The 18,055-nt window shown below is 41.7% G+C and overlaps 1 protein-coding gene across 1 annotated transcript; it reads left to right on the top strand.

The window, feature by feature from the left end:
* Window positions 1–5,267: 5,267 nt before the first annotated feature.
* LOC144691252 (parvalbumin beta-like) lies at window positions 5,268–9,640 on the top strand. The gene is made up of 5 exons (XM_078559299.1): window positions 5,268–5,324; window positions 5,874–5,941; window positions 6,469–6,595; window positions 8,204–8,313; window positions 9,356–9,640. The coding sequence occupies exons 2-5, from the start codon at window positions 5,881–5,883 to the stop codon at window positions 9,379–9,381; spliced, it is 324 nt and encodes a 107-aa protein (XP_078415425.1). The 5' UTR covers window positions 5,268–5,324; window positions 5,874–5,880; the 3' UTR covers window positions 9,382–9,640.
* The last annotated feature ends 8,415 nt before the right edge of the window (window positions 9,641–18,055 follow it).

Below are 18,055 nucleotides of genomic sequence, written 5' to 3'. Positions count from 1 at the left end.
ATGCTCAGTTGATGAATATTCAAGACTGGAATCAATAGGTTTTCGGGCAATAAGGAAATCAAAGGATATGGGGACAGAATGGGAAAGTGGGGTTAATGCATAAGTTCAGCCATGATCTTACCGAATGGTGGTGCTGGCTCAAGAGGTCATATGGCTTACTCCAGCTCCTTTTTCTTATGTTCTTATGGAAGGATTTTAAACAAGGTTACTAAATGTAACTATCAGACAGTATTAGAAAATCAATAGAACAAATATTACTTGGCTATAGAATGTTTAACAAACTTACTTAGATATATAAATTTGGCAAAATGCTGCAACACTTTACTCACTCTTTATGATACTAAGCATTAGCTCAAGATCTGTAGCACAAAGAAAGAAAGATTTTGTCTTTGCATATTCATCTCTATCTCAGTAAACCAGGGAAACTACAACACCGCTCAATCACTGCCTATCACCAGATGATTGTAGCAATTCTTGGCAACACTGCACTGCCTGAACATGCTACAAATCAGCAACTTGGCCCCATCTGCCAGTAATGACATTGCCAACATCCTCTGTTGTGTCCCTGCCAATGACGACACAGCTGCCTCTTTGTAGACAGGAAGGCCTCTTATTGGTTGGGCATCACCAGCATTTCTCATTCCCTCTCACTATTGGGAAGACAGTTAATCCATACTGTTGTAAATCTGAGTTCATTATGCAGTTCCGGCATCAGTCTGCTAACAGTTTCTCTCCTATCAAGCCTGCTCCAATACCACATGCATCAACTCGCTGGCTGTGCTGGTACGCTGTTAATCATTAAATTATTAATGTCAGTTTCACACCCATAGCCATTGACAGATATATTTATGTCACCCACATTTTCTATCTAGGGACATTTATTACAAGATCTTAAATCGAGGCCCCATCTTCACTCTCAGATGGATGTAAAAGATCCCATGGCACTTTTCAAAGCAGAGTAGGGGAGTTCTCTCCAGTGACCTGATTAATATTTATCCCTCAATCTTGTAGCTAGGCAGAGGTTGTTCTCCTTAGAGCAGAGAAGAATAAGAGCAGATTTGATGTGGTGGTGGATACAGATTCAAAGTAGCCTTTGAAAGGGAATTGGACAAATACTTGAATAGAAAGAGGGTGCAGGGATATGGGAAAAGAGCAGGGGAGTAGGACTAACTGGATTACTTGTTGAAAGAGCTGGCATAGGCTCAATGGACCCCTTCCATGCTGCATTATCCTATGATAGAAGTTTTCATGACTTCGGCACCTTTGACACTGTAGCAATCCCTTGGTGCTGCACTGGAGTGTCACTATAGGTTTTGTGCTTAAGTCTGTGAAGTGGGGCTTGAACCTATGATCTTTTGAGTCAGAAGTGAGAGTGATACCCATTGAGCCAGAGCTGCCAATAGTAATGTTATTGCATACCATGTTAAAAGAAGAAAAATAACACAAAAAGATGCTGAATGCTGATCAGTGTCTAGAGGGGCTAACAGCAAGCAGCATTGCTATATGAATTGCCAACAATCATTCCAAGGTTATTAATGGTTGCTATCACTAACAAGGAAACATACATTCTCAAATTTATCTTTATACTATTGTGGATCAAATAATGCAAGAGACATTCATGCTAGTAACTAAATACTAGCGTCTCGGGGTGGGGGGTTGGGAGGGGGAGGAAGGGATGGGGGAGGGGGAAGGGGGAGGGAGGAGGGAGGGAGGGAGGGGGAAGGGAGGGGACGGAGGAAGGGGGAAGGAAGGGGAGGGAGGGAGGGAGGGGGGTGGGGGAGGGAGGGGGAAAGGAGCATTATTTTAATCAAAGAATTGGAGAAATGAAACAGGCTAGGAGAAATACATCGATAAGAAATGAATGGGAGAGATTGTAAGCAGCAATAGAGAGAATGGACACACATGCTACAATAAGTCTACGTAATCATGGTGCACAATATACACTGGGCTGATCAGTGTTTCTCTCCTAACTACATCAAATACACATCTGGTGAGTTGAGGAAACTTCTTTTTACACAGTGAGTCATTATGATCTGGAATGCACTGCCTGGAAGGGTGATAGAAGTAGATTCAAGAGAAACTTTCAGAAGAGAATTGGGTAAATATCTGAAGGGTAAAAAGGCTAGGAAAAAGCAGGGTAATGGGATAAATGGGATAGTTCTTTCAAAGAGGCAGCACAGGCACAATGGGCCAAATGTGTTCCTTTGTGCTGTCCATACTATGATTCTATATTGTCTGTTTCCTCCCTCATTTACTCACACTCACTACTCACTAACATACAAACATATGAATTAGGAGCAAGAAGGGATCATTCGGCCCCTTGAGCCTGCTCCGCCAATTGATAAGATCGTGGCTGAATTGATTATGGCCTCAACTCCACTTTCCTGTCTACCCCTGATAACTTTTGATTCCCTTGTCAGTCAAGAATCTATCTAATTCAGCCTTAGACATATCCAATGAGCCTGCCTCCACTGCTCTCTGGGGAAGAGAATTCCTTTTTTTTGATTCATTCACGGGATGTGGGCTTCGCTGGCTGGGCCAGCATTTATTGCCCATCCCTAGTTGCCCTTGAGAAGATGGTGGTGAGCTGCCTTCTTGAACCACTGCAGTCCATGTGGTGTAGGTGCACCTACAGTGCTGTTAGGAAGGGAGTTCCAGGATTTTGGCCCAGCGACAGTGAAGGAATGGCGATATATTTCCAAGTCAAGATGGTGAGTGACTTGGAGGGGAACTTCCAGGTGGTGGTGTTCCCATCTATCTGCTGCCCTTGTCCTTCTAGGTGGTAGTGGTTATGGGTTTGCAAGGTGCTGTCTAAGGAGCCTTGGTGAATTCCTGCAGTACAGACTATTGGCCCTCAGAGAAAATATAAAATTCTTTTCATCTACATCTTAATTGGGAGACCCCTTATTTTTAAACTGTGTCCCCTAGTTCTAGTCTCCCCCATAAGGGGAAACATCCTTTCAGTTTTCACTCTGTTAAGTCCCCTCAGGATCTTATATGTTTCAGTGAGATCACCTCTCAGACTGCTAAACTCCATTGAGTATAGGCCCAATCTATCCAACCTTTCATCATAAGACAACACCTTCATTCCAGGAATCAGCTGAGTAAACCTTCTCTGTACTTCTTCCAATTACATCCTTTCTTAAATAAGGGGACCAAAACTGTACACAAGTATTCCAGAAGTGGTCTCACCAATGTTCTATGCAACTGTAGCAAAACTTCCCTCCACTTATATTCCATTCCCCTTGCAATAAATGACAACATTCCATCTGCCTACCTAATCACTTGATGTACCTGCATACTAACTTTTCGTGATTCATGTACCAGGATACCCAGATCCCTTTGTACTGCAGAGTTCTGCAATCTCTCTCCATTTAAATAATATGCTGCTTTTCTATTCTTCCTGCCAAAGTAGACAAGTTCACATTTTCCCACATTACATTCCAGCTGCCAAATTTTTGCCCACTTAAACTGCCTATGTCCCTTTGCAGACTCCTTATGTCCTTGAGTATAGATACTTACAGATGATCTTACTAAGGTGTTTAAGATAATTAACAGAGTTCAAAGGGTAGATATGGTGTGTTACAGATCATCCAGAGAGTCTGAGTTGCTGTGGTGACATGCACTTTTACATGCATGTTGTCGTCTGGAGCTATGGATTGTGATGGTAGAGGCTCCAACTTTCTTTCCATCTCATGGCTGACCAGGAATCTCTCATGCTCTTACCACCTGCCACGGCATATGTTGGAAGGATTTATGAATGCACCTTCCTTGGTCATCAATTCATGGGGTGGGACTCGAACCCAGAGCTTCTGACTCAGAGGTAGGGAAACAACCCACAAGGTTTCCGGGGTAGATATAGAGGGAGACTATTTTGGTGGATGGAGCCAGAACAAGGGGCATAACATTAAAATTAGAACTAAGCCATTCAGGGGTGTTGTCAGGAAGCACTTCCTCACAAGAAGGGTAGTGGAAATCTGGATAAAAGCAAAATGCTGCGGATGCTAGAAATCTGAAACAAAAACAAAAAATGCTGGGAAAACTCAGCAGGTCTGACAGCATCTGTGGAGAGAAAGATAGAGTTAACGTTTCGAGTCCATTCTGAAGGAGAGTCATACGGACTCGAAACATTAACTCTGTCTTTCTCTCCACAGATGCTGTCAGACCTGCTGAGTTTTTCCAGCAATTTTTGTTTTTGTAGTGGAAATCTGGATCTGTCTACCCCAAAAAGCTGTTAAGGCTGGAGGTCAATTGAAATTTTGAAAACCAAGAACTGATTGATATGAGCTGAATTGGCTTCAAAGCCTCAATAACCTCAAAGCAGGGACATTGGAAGGAAGACTTAATAGAGGTGTTCAAAATCCTGAAGGATTTTGATAGAGTAAATAAGGTGAAACTGTTTCCAGTGGCAGAAGGGTCAGGGGTCAGAGGCACAGATTTATTAGCAAAAGTACCAGAGGTGAGATGAGGTGATTTTTCTGCAGCTAATTATTGTGATCTAGAATACGCTGACTGAAGGGCGGTGAAAGCAGATTCAATAGTAACTCACAAAAGGGAATTAGATAAATACTTGAAGGAAAAAAATGCAGGGCTACAGGGAAAAGACAGGGAGTTGGGACTAATTGGATAATTATTTCAAACAGTACGATGGGCTAAATGGCCTCTTTCTGTGCTGTATCATCCTATGATTTAAGTTCAATTGAACCCACGGCTGTCCAGCAATACAACTGCTGACTAATCCAACACAATTACACTCTAATCCCATTTACAAAGCAGGGTTTGGAGGAAGGACATGTTCCATGATGCGCGGAGACGATGGGCCGAATGGCCTCCACCTGAACCTTAAATCTTTGTGTTTCTATAACATAAAATTGAATGATGCAGCATATTTGCATTTCAGGGAAATTCCAATTGTTCGCCCCCAAAAAAGCATTCAACTTTTTTTCCCTAAGGTTTGTACCATTTGAGTTCCTCGTCTTTAATGTATCCTTTTAAAAGAATATATATATATTATATATTTCTAACAGTTACAAAACTCGGTCTTCCAGGAAGAATCACTGGAGCTAAGATGTTATTGATCATTATTAAACATAAATTCTGTTCAGATAAAAATAGGCCCAAGAAAGTGATTAGCTGGTAAGTTCATTTGACACTGATCCCTTCTCCGTGTTCAAGGAGTCGTGATGACGCTGAAATTTGAATTCTGCAAACGCCTGGCAAATTGAAGTGTATATAAAGAGCAGCTCAAATCACAGCTGTGCGCTGCACTTGCTCTCTTCACCTCCTGGTTCGCCTTTGGAAAGGGTAGAAGACCTACAGAACAGGTGAGTTGTACCAGCCTCCTCTCAATCTTCCTCCAGGTCTTTTCAAGGTGGAATCAATGCTACCAGCAACCAACCAACCAGCCAACCAACCACCAATAAGCAAAACCCTACTTGGGTCTTCGGAGTTTCTTCAACCGATCTTCTTGATGCCTTGGACTGCCAGAACTAATTTCATTATGGACACTTGGGGGGGAGGTGGGGAAGCCTTGCAAGATGGTGCAAATCATTGGAACTGTAAAAGGTTGACCACCCGTCCTCCAAAGAAAGTCGGCGCTGAGTGCCGGCCCTTGGACATCCTCCTTCACTCGCAGGAAACCTGCTCACTCGTCCCAAGAAAAGTGGAACAAAGAAGGCTTCATTGAGCAAGAAACCGCACAGCAAGTGGAGATACGATGCTGCTACACCTCACTCATATATATATATAAATAACGGGACACTTGATAAGGAGGTGTAGAGAGGAGTCTTTTATTAAGAAAATGTTATTGTGCCCATAGGGAATGCACAAGAGGCAACAGTGAGTGACTGACCCTTTTCATTGTTATTTTCCAGTATCACAATGTCTCTGGCCTCGGTACTCAACCCTCAGGACATCGACAAAGCCCTGGCTGAATGTGCCGGTAAAGTATTCCATTTTTTCCCTCATACAGTAGCTTGGCTGACACCAGTAGATTGTTCCAATTTTCCATCGTTGGTCAAGTGTGTTCTCTTTAAAGAAATTGAAACGGCTCAATGCTATAGGCACGGAAATCTCACAGGCAGGATTCCTCATTCTGTAACTACACCCACCCCCGCCAATTTTGCAACGAACAAAAGATTATTTTAACCTTCAGAAAACTGGGAATGAAATTAGTCAAAGTCTGAGCGAGTTATAGGGGAGGTACCATTCCCCAAACGCTAACGGATTCATTACTCAGCTACATTAAGAATGGTTGAACCTGGAATTAGAAAACGCCTGCCTGATTTTGTGAGGCTAATGGTTAAGGGGGGATGGATCCCGTCCAAATATTCTCTAGAGTGGGGAGGGAGTTTTTTTTCTAAGCAAAGGGGGATTCGGGGGTTTATTGGTACGAGGTTCTTTGGTCGCATCTTTCTCTTGCACCTTTTTATTTCGCTCTCTCTCTCTCTCTCCCTCTCCAAATGGTAGCTGCGTTCAACCACAAGACATTCTTCGCAACCAGCGGCCTGAGCAAGAAATCAGATGCCGACCTCACTAAAGTTTTCAGCATCCTCGACCAGGATCAGAGTGGGTTCATTGAAGTGGAGGAGCTGAAGTAGGACCCCACTTTTACTTCGCTGTACAGTGCCTATTGATAGATTGCATGTTGAATACTCATTGCTGATCTCATCGTATCTGTGCACCTGGTGCATATGTATGTGTGTGTATATATATATATATACACATCGTAATGGATGTCTTGCCTCTGCTACTCGAACATTGGAATACCTTGGAACAAAGATACAGGCGATTAAGATCCCTTTCTTTACATTTATGGCTTTATTCCTGTTAAGGTCAATTACATGCACCCCCACATCTTCATTCTTTGGTATCCATTTAGTTTTGAAATAGAGGTGCCCTCATCAGCCTTGTCTTTTTTCCTCTCCTGAAACTACTTTCTAACATTAAGGCAAATTGATAATGGGAAGCGAACATAGCAACTGGAGGGGGCCATTTAGCCCCTTGAGCTTATTCTGCCATTCACTGAGAACATGGCTGACCTGTGACATATCCGCCTTTGCCCCATACCCCTTAATACCTTTGGTTAATAAAAATCTAGCAATATTAGATTTAAAATTAACTATTCATTGAATTAACATCAATTGCTGTTTGCAGAAGAGCGTTCCAAACTTCTACCACCCTTTTTGTGTAGGATTGTTTCTAGCTTTACCTTGTAAGGCCTGGTGCTAATTTGTAGACTATGCCCAACTCCATAACCAGTGAAAATAGTTTCTCTCTCTCTGCCCTATTTGTCCCACTTAATATCTTGAAAGCTTCAATCAAATCAGGGATTATATAACCTATGTAATCTCTAAATTTGGGGAAACATTTGGTCACAAATCACCTTGGCTTTTATTCATTACCGACCCCAGAAAGGCAAATGGGAAACAAAACCTGAATGATCTTTTGTCATCCCTTAGCTGCTACAGGGCAGTGGGAGGCTGTGCAGCAAGCTACACCACTGGCTGCACCAAATGCTCTGTGCTGGGACAATGTAGAGTTGCTCTGTGTGCCTAAACTCTCTCAGAGGCCCAATGAGATTCATAAAGTTGGTAAAAAGCGAGCTGTAATAGAGACTATCTGAGAACTTTTTCAATTTAAAGGGGTACATTTTGAAAATATTGGTTCACACTAGTTTTGGGTCAGTCAGAGGCTAATTGCTATTAAGAATACCCTGAGGTCAACAGTCAATACATATCCTACTGCTGGGCATATTCCCCTGTTGATTGGATATAATTGGTTGTCTTTTGTTTGGTACTATTTTAAGCACTGCGTGAGACAAAAAGTGATATTCAAGCATGATTGATACACCTCAATTTCTCTACACGACTAGCAGATGTCCTGTGGCATTGTTCACAATGAGGGTGTGTTATTAATAAAGTGTGATGGGAAAAACATTACAATTGCAATAAGTGTGCACAATACAAAGGGCTTTGAATAGATTCTAAGTGAATAAATATATGAATATTTAGAACACTAATTTTATGTGCCATCCTGATTAATACCTATTCAATATCATACTTATAGTCAACATGCAATTAATAAAGAAGATGCTTGCATCTATATTGCACATTAAACTCAGGGTACACCCAATGGATTACTTTTGATGTGTAGTCACTGTTGTAATGTAGGGGATTTACTTGGTTGCTTTTCTTGCTTTCAGACTTTTCCTGCAGAATTTTTCTTCAAATGCAAGGAAACTGAATGATTCTGAGACCAAGGCATTCCTTGATGCTGGAGACAGTGATCATGATGGCAAGATCGGAGTTGATGGTGTGTTAAACACTTTTGCAAAACATACTTTTCTGCAGAATCTTAATAATGAGCAAAGATAATGTTGAATACAGTGTGGAGTACTAGGTTCACTTCTACTTTACCTTAGCTTTTGTGAATCTATTTTTTCCCCCATTTGTGTACCCTTCCTGCCCTGAAGGTGCTGACTTTTATAGTATGGCCTGTATCTCAGTAAAGTGGTTACTCTTTAGTTGTCAGCCAGATATTTGAGTGTTAAGAATAGAAGAAACAGAAACAGGAATACACCATTCATCCCCTCCAGCTTGCTCTACCATTCAATACAATCATGGCTGATCTCCTAACCCTCCTTTCATGCTCACTCCCTATATGCCTTGATTCCCTGTGAAATCAGAAATATATTGGTCTCAGTCTTTGACATACTCAACAATGGAGCATCTGCAACTCTGTGTGATTGACAATCAAGAAGATTCATAGCCATGAGCAAAGAAATGTATCCTTATCTCAGTCCTAAATGAGTGACCCCTTATCCTGAAGCTGTATTCCTGTGTTCTAGATTCCTCAGCCAGGGAAATAACCTCTGTCTGCTTTGTCAAGCCCCTTCAGAATCTTGCATTCTTCAATGTTGATAGCTTGCTTGAGGATGTAGAAAAAACTTGATTCTATCCTTGGTGTGCTTCCCAGTAAATATCACTAAATACTGGTTGAGCACAGGAGCCTGCCCTGGCTGATTGTGTATCTGCTCCCTAACCTGGGAGGCAGAGGAGGGGGAAGGGGGGCTATAAGTCAACTTGTAATGCCATTGACGTATCTTGCCACCCTTAGTTGAGCTAAGGTAAAACTCAAAACAGACCAAGGATCAAATCTGAGTGAACCCAACACTACACCAGGAAATGAAGGTGGAGTGCAATCAGAAGACTTCAACAACTAATGAAAAAACAATGCTTCAGACTTAGCTGATGGTTTGGGACAAATACAAACTTTGTACTTGTAAAGTTCTTTTGAAAATGTCACTTTATTATTCAAACATATTCATTCTGAAACCCTTTGTTTTATGTTCCAGAGTTCAAGTGCATGGTCAAAGCATAAAGGAGCTAAAACAGAAGGCCACTCTCTCAATGCTGAGCAGTTCAACACCTTTACTATCATCACACATAGCAAGCACGTTTTTATTTATACATTTTGATACAGTTGAATGACATGAATAAATGTCTAAATGTCGTTTCCTTTGTTGGAACTTTTAACTGAGCATTTTCTGTGCAGTTTAATTGATATTTATTGTTCAATATATTAATTGTGGAAAGAGCCTCAAATCGCCAAATTCACAAAATAATAAAGATCACCATTGAAAATAATTTCTTAGTCTGGTTTGCTTGTGTCCCTTGGATGGATTGGAATGTTGTGTCTCTCTTTGCTGTCGCATATGGTAAGATATGCAAGCATTACTTAAATTTTAAATAGCCTTAAATGAATGAAAAATTAGAGACATGTGCTCCCAATGGTCTGAATGAAGAGAAGGTTGAAATCAAAGTAATTAATTTTTAATCACCATGGTTAGTGAAACAAGAGATAAACAAAAATATTCTTCACTACAAATGAATGCTGAAGACTAGCATGGGGCCCAGCCCAGTGCATGTAAAGTGTCTTTCTCCCTCTTTGATTTATTGTACATTCCAAAGTCTGTAATAATAATACGTGATCAAAGATCAAAATTTCCTTAGAAGTTCCAACCAAGAAGGGAATGAATGGTTAGCGCCTGCAAAAATAAAGGTAGGTAAGGGTATGTGTATGAGTTTGAAAGTACCCCACCTCCTACCGATAACTTTAGGGTCCCATTGTCAAATGTGTTCCCTAGTTAAGTTAGAGACTGATATGTAACTTGAAGATGTTGATATTGAATTTGATTAACTATTGCTTCACCATCTTTGCTAAGGCTTCCATGCCTCCGTAATGTCCCAGTGCTGATCCAATTGGCATTCTGAACAGCTTAGTTCCTTATTTCTACTTTTGCCAGCTTTAGTAGATGAAGGTTGAAATGCATGATTGGCAATGGTCCCAAGGATCACCCTGGTTCATGTTAACCATTTAAAGAGGCTCAAGGATTTTGTGACCTGTCCCAGACCTTTGTCAATTCTCCTCATGAAGTGCATAGTACAGAGGTTCAGTTGGTCCCCACCCTTGTTTCCATGTACCAATTCTTTGATTTTTTTCTACTGTTTGGCATATAATGTCACAGAATAATTTTTACCCTAACTGTGGTATTTAAAAACACCAAGATGCAGATAATAGGATCCCCAAATAAACCTCGGAAATGAAAGCGAAATCTGTTATTAATCATTTCATAATCACAAAATATAAACTACAGCAATTGCACTTCAAAGAGTAATTCATTGGATGTCAAACCCTGCAGGACATCTTGAGGATGCAGTAATTCACTCGGTAAATGCACGTTACCTTTTTTCTGCAAACTCACACTTATACCTGAGCTATCTGACCTCTTGAGCTATTGCTTATAGATGGGCTGTTGGCTGTAGCATGATATCCAATGATGCCATAACTAACTTGGAAGTGTGCGACGCCAACACTGGATGCCATTTTCCAGCCCTTAACTTGACTACAGAAACAAAAGGCAGTAAGAGAATGGGCCATTCAAGATAATTCTCGTCACAAAAGAAAATAAGTCATGTGGTCAAATTAGAGTAAATTAAAATGAGGGAGAAGACACTTTCATTTCATCATCTCTTATATGAATGGTTCAGAAGCAGGAACCGATTATAAGCTTATTAAATTTTTGGGATCTTTAAATTCAAGCTTAGCAGAATTGATATCTCTTCAACTAATTTATTCATCATTCTTCAACTGTGAGGCATCACAGCTGATCCTGACTTCACCTCACATCCTTACATCCACTCGCACACTCCCAACAGGGGTCAGTAGCAGGAAGACTGGCCAATTTTTATTTCCCCCTGCCTTTGCAGCCCAGGGATGTTGATACCAGCTGTACCCATCACTGCCAATCCACCCCACCCTGCCAATGAATGGCATCTGCAGCGGGGAAAAATTAATTCACAATAGGGCCAGGAGTAAACCTGAGGCTTTCCTGCGTCATATGTGTCAATACCCCAGAATATAGCTGACAAAGGAACAAAGGAAACCATTCAGCCCCTTTAGTATGTTCATGACTGATCTGTACCTTAACTCCATGTACCCACCTTGGCTCTATATCCCCTAATACCTTTACCCAACAAAAATCTATCAATCTAAATTTTGAAATCTTTAATTGAACCCAGATTCCAACAGCTTTTTTGGGGGTGATGGAGTTCCAGATTTTCACGATCCTTTGTGTGAAGAAATGCTTCCTGACATCACCCCTGACTGACCCAGCTCTAATTTTTGTCCCCTTTATCTGGACTGCCCTGAGAGCCATCAGTCGAGTTTGATGAATGGGCATCTTGTAAGTAACAATTAGGAGGTACAGAAATTTGGGAAATCGATTTGCATCAAACGTGGTCAGGCTATTAATAAATCACGGAACAGCAATAATGGAAATCATTAGCCCAGACTTTGGTGGGTAAGTATGAATAGTTCCATCAGGAAAAATGAATGTGAAGAATTAGGGATTTGCTTAAGAAAAGGTACGCAGAAACAAGGAGGTGCATCACCTAAACCTTTGTACTGTGCACTTCATGAGTGGAGGTGACACAATGCATCACTCCAAAGACTTGACACTAAATCCTCAAACCTCTTTCAGCAGTTATTTTGAGCTGGAAATGTTTCCTGAGAACATTATCAGCAGTATGTTCAAACCTGGTCAGGTATTCGTTGTTGAGGGAAAGAGAAAGAACTGAACTTCACAGAATACCAACTGGATCGGCGCTGTGGCATAATGTAACTGTTAAGGAATAGTGGAAGCATGAGGTGGAAAATAAAGAGAAACATTAAGACACCTGTTTTGTGTCCTGGCCCAATATTTAGTCTTTAACCAACATTAGCAAAATAAATTAACTCGTCATTATGATATTGCTGTTTGTGGAATCTTGCTGTGTGCAAATTGCCTGCTGTGTTTCCTACATTGCAACAGTGACTACATTTGCAAAAGTACTTCATTGGCTGTAAAGCACTTGGGATGTCCTGAGATCATGTAAGGTGCTATATAAATGCAAGTCTTTCTTTCTTTAAGAGAAATAGCTAAAATCCTAATTTCAGTCTGGCAAATTTTATTATATTTAATTGCAGAGTGGTTGACTGGTTTTTACTAACTGAGCTCACGTGGAAGGAATAAACAACCCTGCTACAGATCAGATTGTAATCAGGTATTGGGTTTGTGAGACTCCAAGGCATTCCTACATGCAGTACATTCCTACGCTATCAAAAATATTCATTTACTTTTCCACGCCACCTTTATGTAACATGAACAACAGCTTGTATTTATAAAGTGCATTCAACACAGTATAACATTGCAAGATGCTTCAGAAGCGCATTATCAGACAAAATTTGACACCAAGTCACAGAAAGGAATGTTAGGACAGGTGAGGTAGGTTTCAATAAAGAAAGAAAGACTTGCATTTATATAGCACTTTTTACAACCATAAGACATCCAATGAAGTATTTTTTAAGTGCAATAACTGTTGTAATATAGAAAATGTAGCAACTAATTTGCACACAGCAAGCTCCCATAAACAGCAATGTGATAATTATCAGATAATTGTTTTATGATATTGATTGAGGGATAAATATTGGTCAGTACACCAAGGATAACTCTCCTATTCTTCTCTGAAAAAGCACCATGGGCTGCTTTGCTTTTTAAAAATTCTTTCATAGGATGTGGGCATCGCTGGCTAGGCCAGCATTTTTATAGCCCATCCCTAAATGTTCTTGAGAAGATGATGGTGAGTTGTCTTCTTGAACTACTGCAGTCCATGTGGTGTTGGTACTTCTACCTTCTACCTGAAAGGGCAAACAGGACCTGAACATCTCATCTGAAAGATGGCATCTCCAACAGTACAGCTCTACCTCATTACTGAGGAGCATCATCCTTAACTTTTGCCCTCAAGTCCTGCAGTGAGACTCAAACCCACAATCTTTGACTCAGAGGAAAGAGTGCTACCAACGGAGCCACTGTTGACACTCACAGTGTGCTGAGTGCCTCAAAGGAGAAGAAAGAGGCATCGAGGCAGAGAAACTTGGAGAGGTAATTTTGGAGTTTAGGGCCTAAACAGCTGAAGACAAGACTGCCAACAATGGATAAGTTAAAATTTGGGATGCACAAGAGGCCAGGATTGGAGGAGTGCAGAGGTCTTGGAGGGTTGTAGGGCTGGATGAAATCACAGAGATAGGGAGGGGGGAGGCCATGGAAGGATTTGAATGTAAGGATAAGAACTTTAAAATGGAGGCATTGGCAGGCTGACAGCCAATGTAGGTTAGACAGCACGGGTGATGGGTGTATGGGACTTGACATGAGCTAGGATGTGAGCAGCTGAACTGATATTTATGGACCCAATTTCTAATAAGATTTCAATATCCCAGTATTATGCATTTTGGCAAGGCTAAGTGAGCAATGGAGGTTCTAGTCCTATATAGCTTGATCAGAAAGAACCTCTTGCATATTGATCATTCATTTTTGATCTATTACTTCCTTTGCAATGAGAAATACAGCAATGAAACCCCATAGCAACTGAATTCTTTTCGTGCAATCATCACCTACCAAATCTCCTACCACTGACTCCAAACAAGGTAGTGATCTGGAATTGATAATCTGCCCATATAGAGTATCAGCATTGAGCTGTCAAATGTTTATTTATAATTAAGCATGTCAGCCAAGTATATTGTCCTGCCTAGCATAAGTCCAATAACCCTCATTCTGGGACTCTATCCACAGCTTCACAATGACTGAAGCTCTCCATGCCTATGACATTAAACCGGTTCTGGCTCGGTGTTCTGACTGGTGAATTCTTTCACTCGTTACCTTGGAGTTGGCTTAACCTTTTTAACCTTCAAATGTAAACTCTTAATTCTCTATTCTAAAAAAAAAATTACTCACAACCTATGGAATAAAACAGACTACTGCATTAGAGAAGAAATATTGCACCATTAACTTCATGCAGTTAATAATGATCTCACTTTATTATATCCCAGTTGTATTTAGTATTGTTCTATAAAGTTTAATGTAACCCTCTGCATTCAATATGGCTTTATTAAATGTACTACAATACTATTCATTTAGTACAATCATATTGCATTTAATATAGTCCATGTGATCCTATTGTGTTTTTAAAATGCTCTGCATTTAATATAATTTTATGCAGTTAACAGTGTCCTGCAAATTTGATAGATGCATATGTTAAAAGTATAATTTGACTTTATGCAGCCTCATGCATTGAATTTAGTACTTTCCCTTTAATGCGTAAATAATGAAATGTTGTAGAATACATTAAATGCAATAGGACCATTTTAGTTATAAAAGAAAGAAAGACTGGCATTTCAATAGCATCATTCACAACCTCAGGAAGTCCCAAAGTGCTTTACAACCAATGAAGTACTTTTGAAGTGTAGTCACGTTGTAATGCAGGAAATGTGGAAGCCAATATGCATGCAGTAAGCTCCCACAAACAGCAACGTGATAATGGCCAGAAAGGAAGAGTTAACTTTCTAGGTCAATGACCTATCATCAGAATTGTCAACCCATCTTTCTCTTTGTAACTGGGCACCATATCATCTTTGTTTTAATGCTGCTGGGAGTTTTGAATAAATGAATTTTTGACAAAAGACTGCAATTAGTTTTCTTCAAGGGAATCCCTAGAGTTAACAACAGTGTTTCCATTGTATCTGTTTTTTTTTACTAAGTCAAAAGGAGTTTTATTTTGAAGATAGGGAATCTGCAGCTGATGTAATTAACATTCTGGGGTGTGATCCCTCCTTGGCTTTGTCCATCCCTAACTTTGTAATCTCCTCCAACCTCACAACCCTCAAAGATCTCTGCACTCCTCCAATTCTGATCTCTTTCACATCACCGATTTTAGTAACTCTACCTTTGGTGGCCGTGCCTTCAGCTACCTGGATCCGAACCTCTGGAATTCCCTCCCTACACCTCTCTGCCTTGTTTTCTTCCTTCAAGACATTCCTTAAAGCCTAACCCTTTGACCAGGCTTTTGGTCACCTGCTCTAATATCTCCTTATGCTCAGTGTCAAATTTAGTTTGCTAGTGCTCCAGAGAAGTGCCTTGGGATATCTTACTGAGTTAAAGTCGCTATATCAATGCAAGTAGTTGTTGCTGTGATGAAAGCATCTCCCTTGAGAAGGAAGAAGCAGGATTTTTCAATTTTAAATCGTATACACATTCTAAAATTAGGATGACTGAAGAGCTTTTATTTGTTCTTGTGGGTGACGCTGGCCCAGCCTGTGTCTATTGTCCATCCTTAGTTACCCTGGTAGACAGGAGGACTGGGCTGTTAAAGTCAGCCACTTCAGGCTGAGTGGAGCCATGTGCAGATGACAGGTTCCCTGTCCTGAAAGAGACTACTTTGGCTTTTAATAACAAAATCAGCAGCTTTCACGGTCATTCACAGACCAAGTGTGTCCTAACGCGTTGTTTCAATTACATTCCACAAAACTGCCTGATCACGATTGAACCAAAATAAACATACAAAAGTAATATTTCAGTCTTAATCGCAACCTGCTGACCAGCCAAGAACTACAGCTCCTGGACTTTGTTCCAGGTGAAAATTTCTAACATCTTGGGCTACCAACTGGGACACATTTCTGGAGGGTTCACGACATGGGACAGGATTTAACGCCCTCCCCCATGGCGAGTTTGATGACGGGGGACATTTAATCGGGAGGGAAGGTGGTGGTTGGGGATCCCACTGCTTCCTGCCTCTGCCTTGATTAAGGAAGGCTTGTTGACGGCCTTCTCCCCCCGCTACCGACTGATGCCCTTAAGTGGGCAATTAATGTCCACTTAAGGGCCGCATCCTGCCGCCGCTGATATTCACCCAGAGGCAGGTAGCGGGACTCACCATACGGGAAGCCCAAAGAGCAAACCCTGTCTGGGTTGCTTGTGGGTTTCCAGGAGAGTCCCTGGTCCAAAGGCACTCAGTGCTAACAGCCGACCCCTGCCCTTGATGTCAAACCACACCCCCCCACCAAACCCAGCCCCCCCCACCCCCCAATCTCTAACATGTGACCCCCCCCCCCACCCGCCACACTCCCTCCCAGCCCTCACTCACCTTTGGCCCAGATCCCTGGTGATACGAGTCCTCGGGTGGATCCATTACCAACGGCAGCCACCACTTCTCTGGTGGCACTGCTGTGCTATGCACAACTGCCGGCCTCTGACAGCTTTTGGAGGTGGGGGTGGGATTTCCACCCTTGGAGAGCTTGATCCTGGGGGAGGCCTGCCGCTGCCTAGTTAAGTACCTGCTTGGCACATAGTTTGGCAGACCCTTCTGAAAGGGGGTGACATGGGGTTCTTACTGGCTCTCCAGCTGATGGATGAGACCCCCGTTGTCTCCATTAAATACCGTCATGACACCCAACCACTCAGGCCCCGTGTTTCTGTCATTGGTCACTCCACATGTCCCTCCTCGTGCTACACTACTTTCCAATACCCCCAAGTCCCACTCCTCATCCCAATTTGGACATATATTGGCCATGTTTCCAAACGTGGAACTCCCAAACCTGGCTACACGGTGGGAGTGCCTTCATCACACAGGCTGCAGTGAATCAAGAGGAAAGCCCACTATCAAACTCCTCAAATTGTCTGTGATGCCCCTACAGCTGATTTGCCCACCAACACTCACTGTTTAGGCTAATACCAAAAGGGGACACAGACTTTCATTTATATAGAATCATTGATGGTTATAGTACAGAAGGAGGCCATTCAGCCCATCAAGTTGTGCTGGTTCTCTGCAAGAGCAATTTAGCTAGTCCCAAGCCCCTGCCCTTTGCCCGTGGCCTTGCAATTATTTTCTCAGCAGGGGCTTACCCTTTTGAAAGCCGCAACTGAAACTGCCTTCACCACCTTCTCAGGCAGTGCATTCCCAATCCTAATCACTCGCTGTGTAAAAGGTTTTTCCTCGTGTCGCCTTTGGTTCTTTTGCCAATCATCTTAACTCAAAGCCCTGTGGTTCTCCGTCCTTCCACCAATGGGAACAGTTTCTCCCTATCTGCTCCGACCAGACCGCTCATGATTTTGAACACCTCTAACAAACTTGCTCTCAACCTTCTCATCCCCCAATCTATCCACATCCTTCATCCCTGGAACCATTCTTGTAAATCTTTTCCGCACCTTCTCCAAAGCCTTCACATCCTTCCTAAAGCGTGGGGCCTAGAATTGGACACAATAGTCATTCAGTTGAGGCTGAATTAATGTTTTATAAAGGTTCATCATAACTTCCTTACTTTTGTACTCTATGTCTGCATTCATGAAGCCCAGGATCCTGCATGCCTTATTAACCACTTTCTCAACCTGCCTTACCACCTTCAATGATTTGTGCATATATACCCCCAGGTCCCTGTGCTTCTGCACCTAGTTCAGAATTGTAACTTTTAGCTTGTACTGCCTCTCCTTGTTCTTCCTCCTTAAACGTATCATTTCATACTTCTCTGCATTAAATTTAATTTGCCACTCGGCCTGACCATTTCTGCCCTGCTGTTAATGTTGAAGTCACTTGTTATCCTTCTCACAGTTCACAATTCTTCCAACTTTTGTGTCATGTGCAAATTTTGAAATTGCACCCTAAGTCTGTCAACCCAACAGATACTC

This window comes from Cetorhinus maximus, chromosome 15 (assembly GCF_964194155.1).
Source record: "Cetorhinus maximus chromosome 15, sCetMax3.hap1.1, whole genome shotgun sequence".
NCBI lineage: Eukaryota > Metazoa > Chordata > Chondrichthyes > Lamniformes > Cetorhinidae > Cetorhinus > Cetorhinus maximus.
This window is presented reverse-complemented; position numbering and strand designations above follow the sequence as displayed.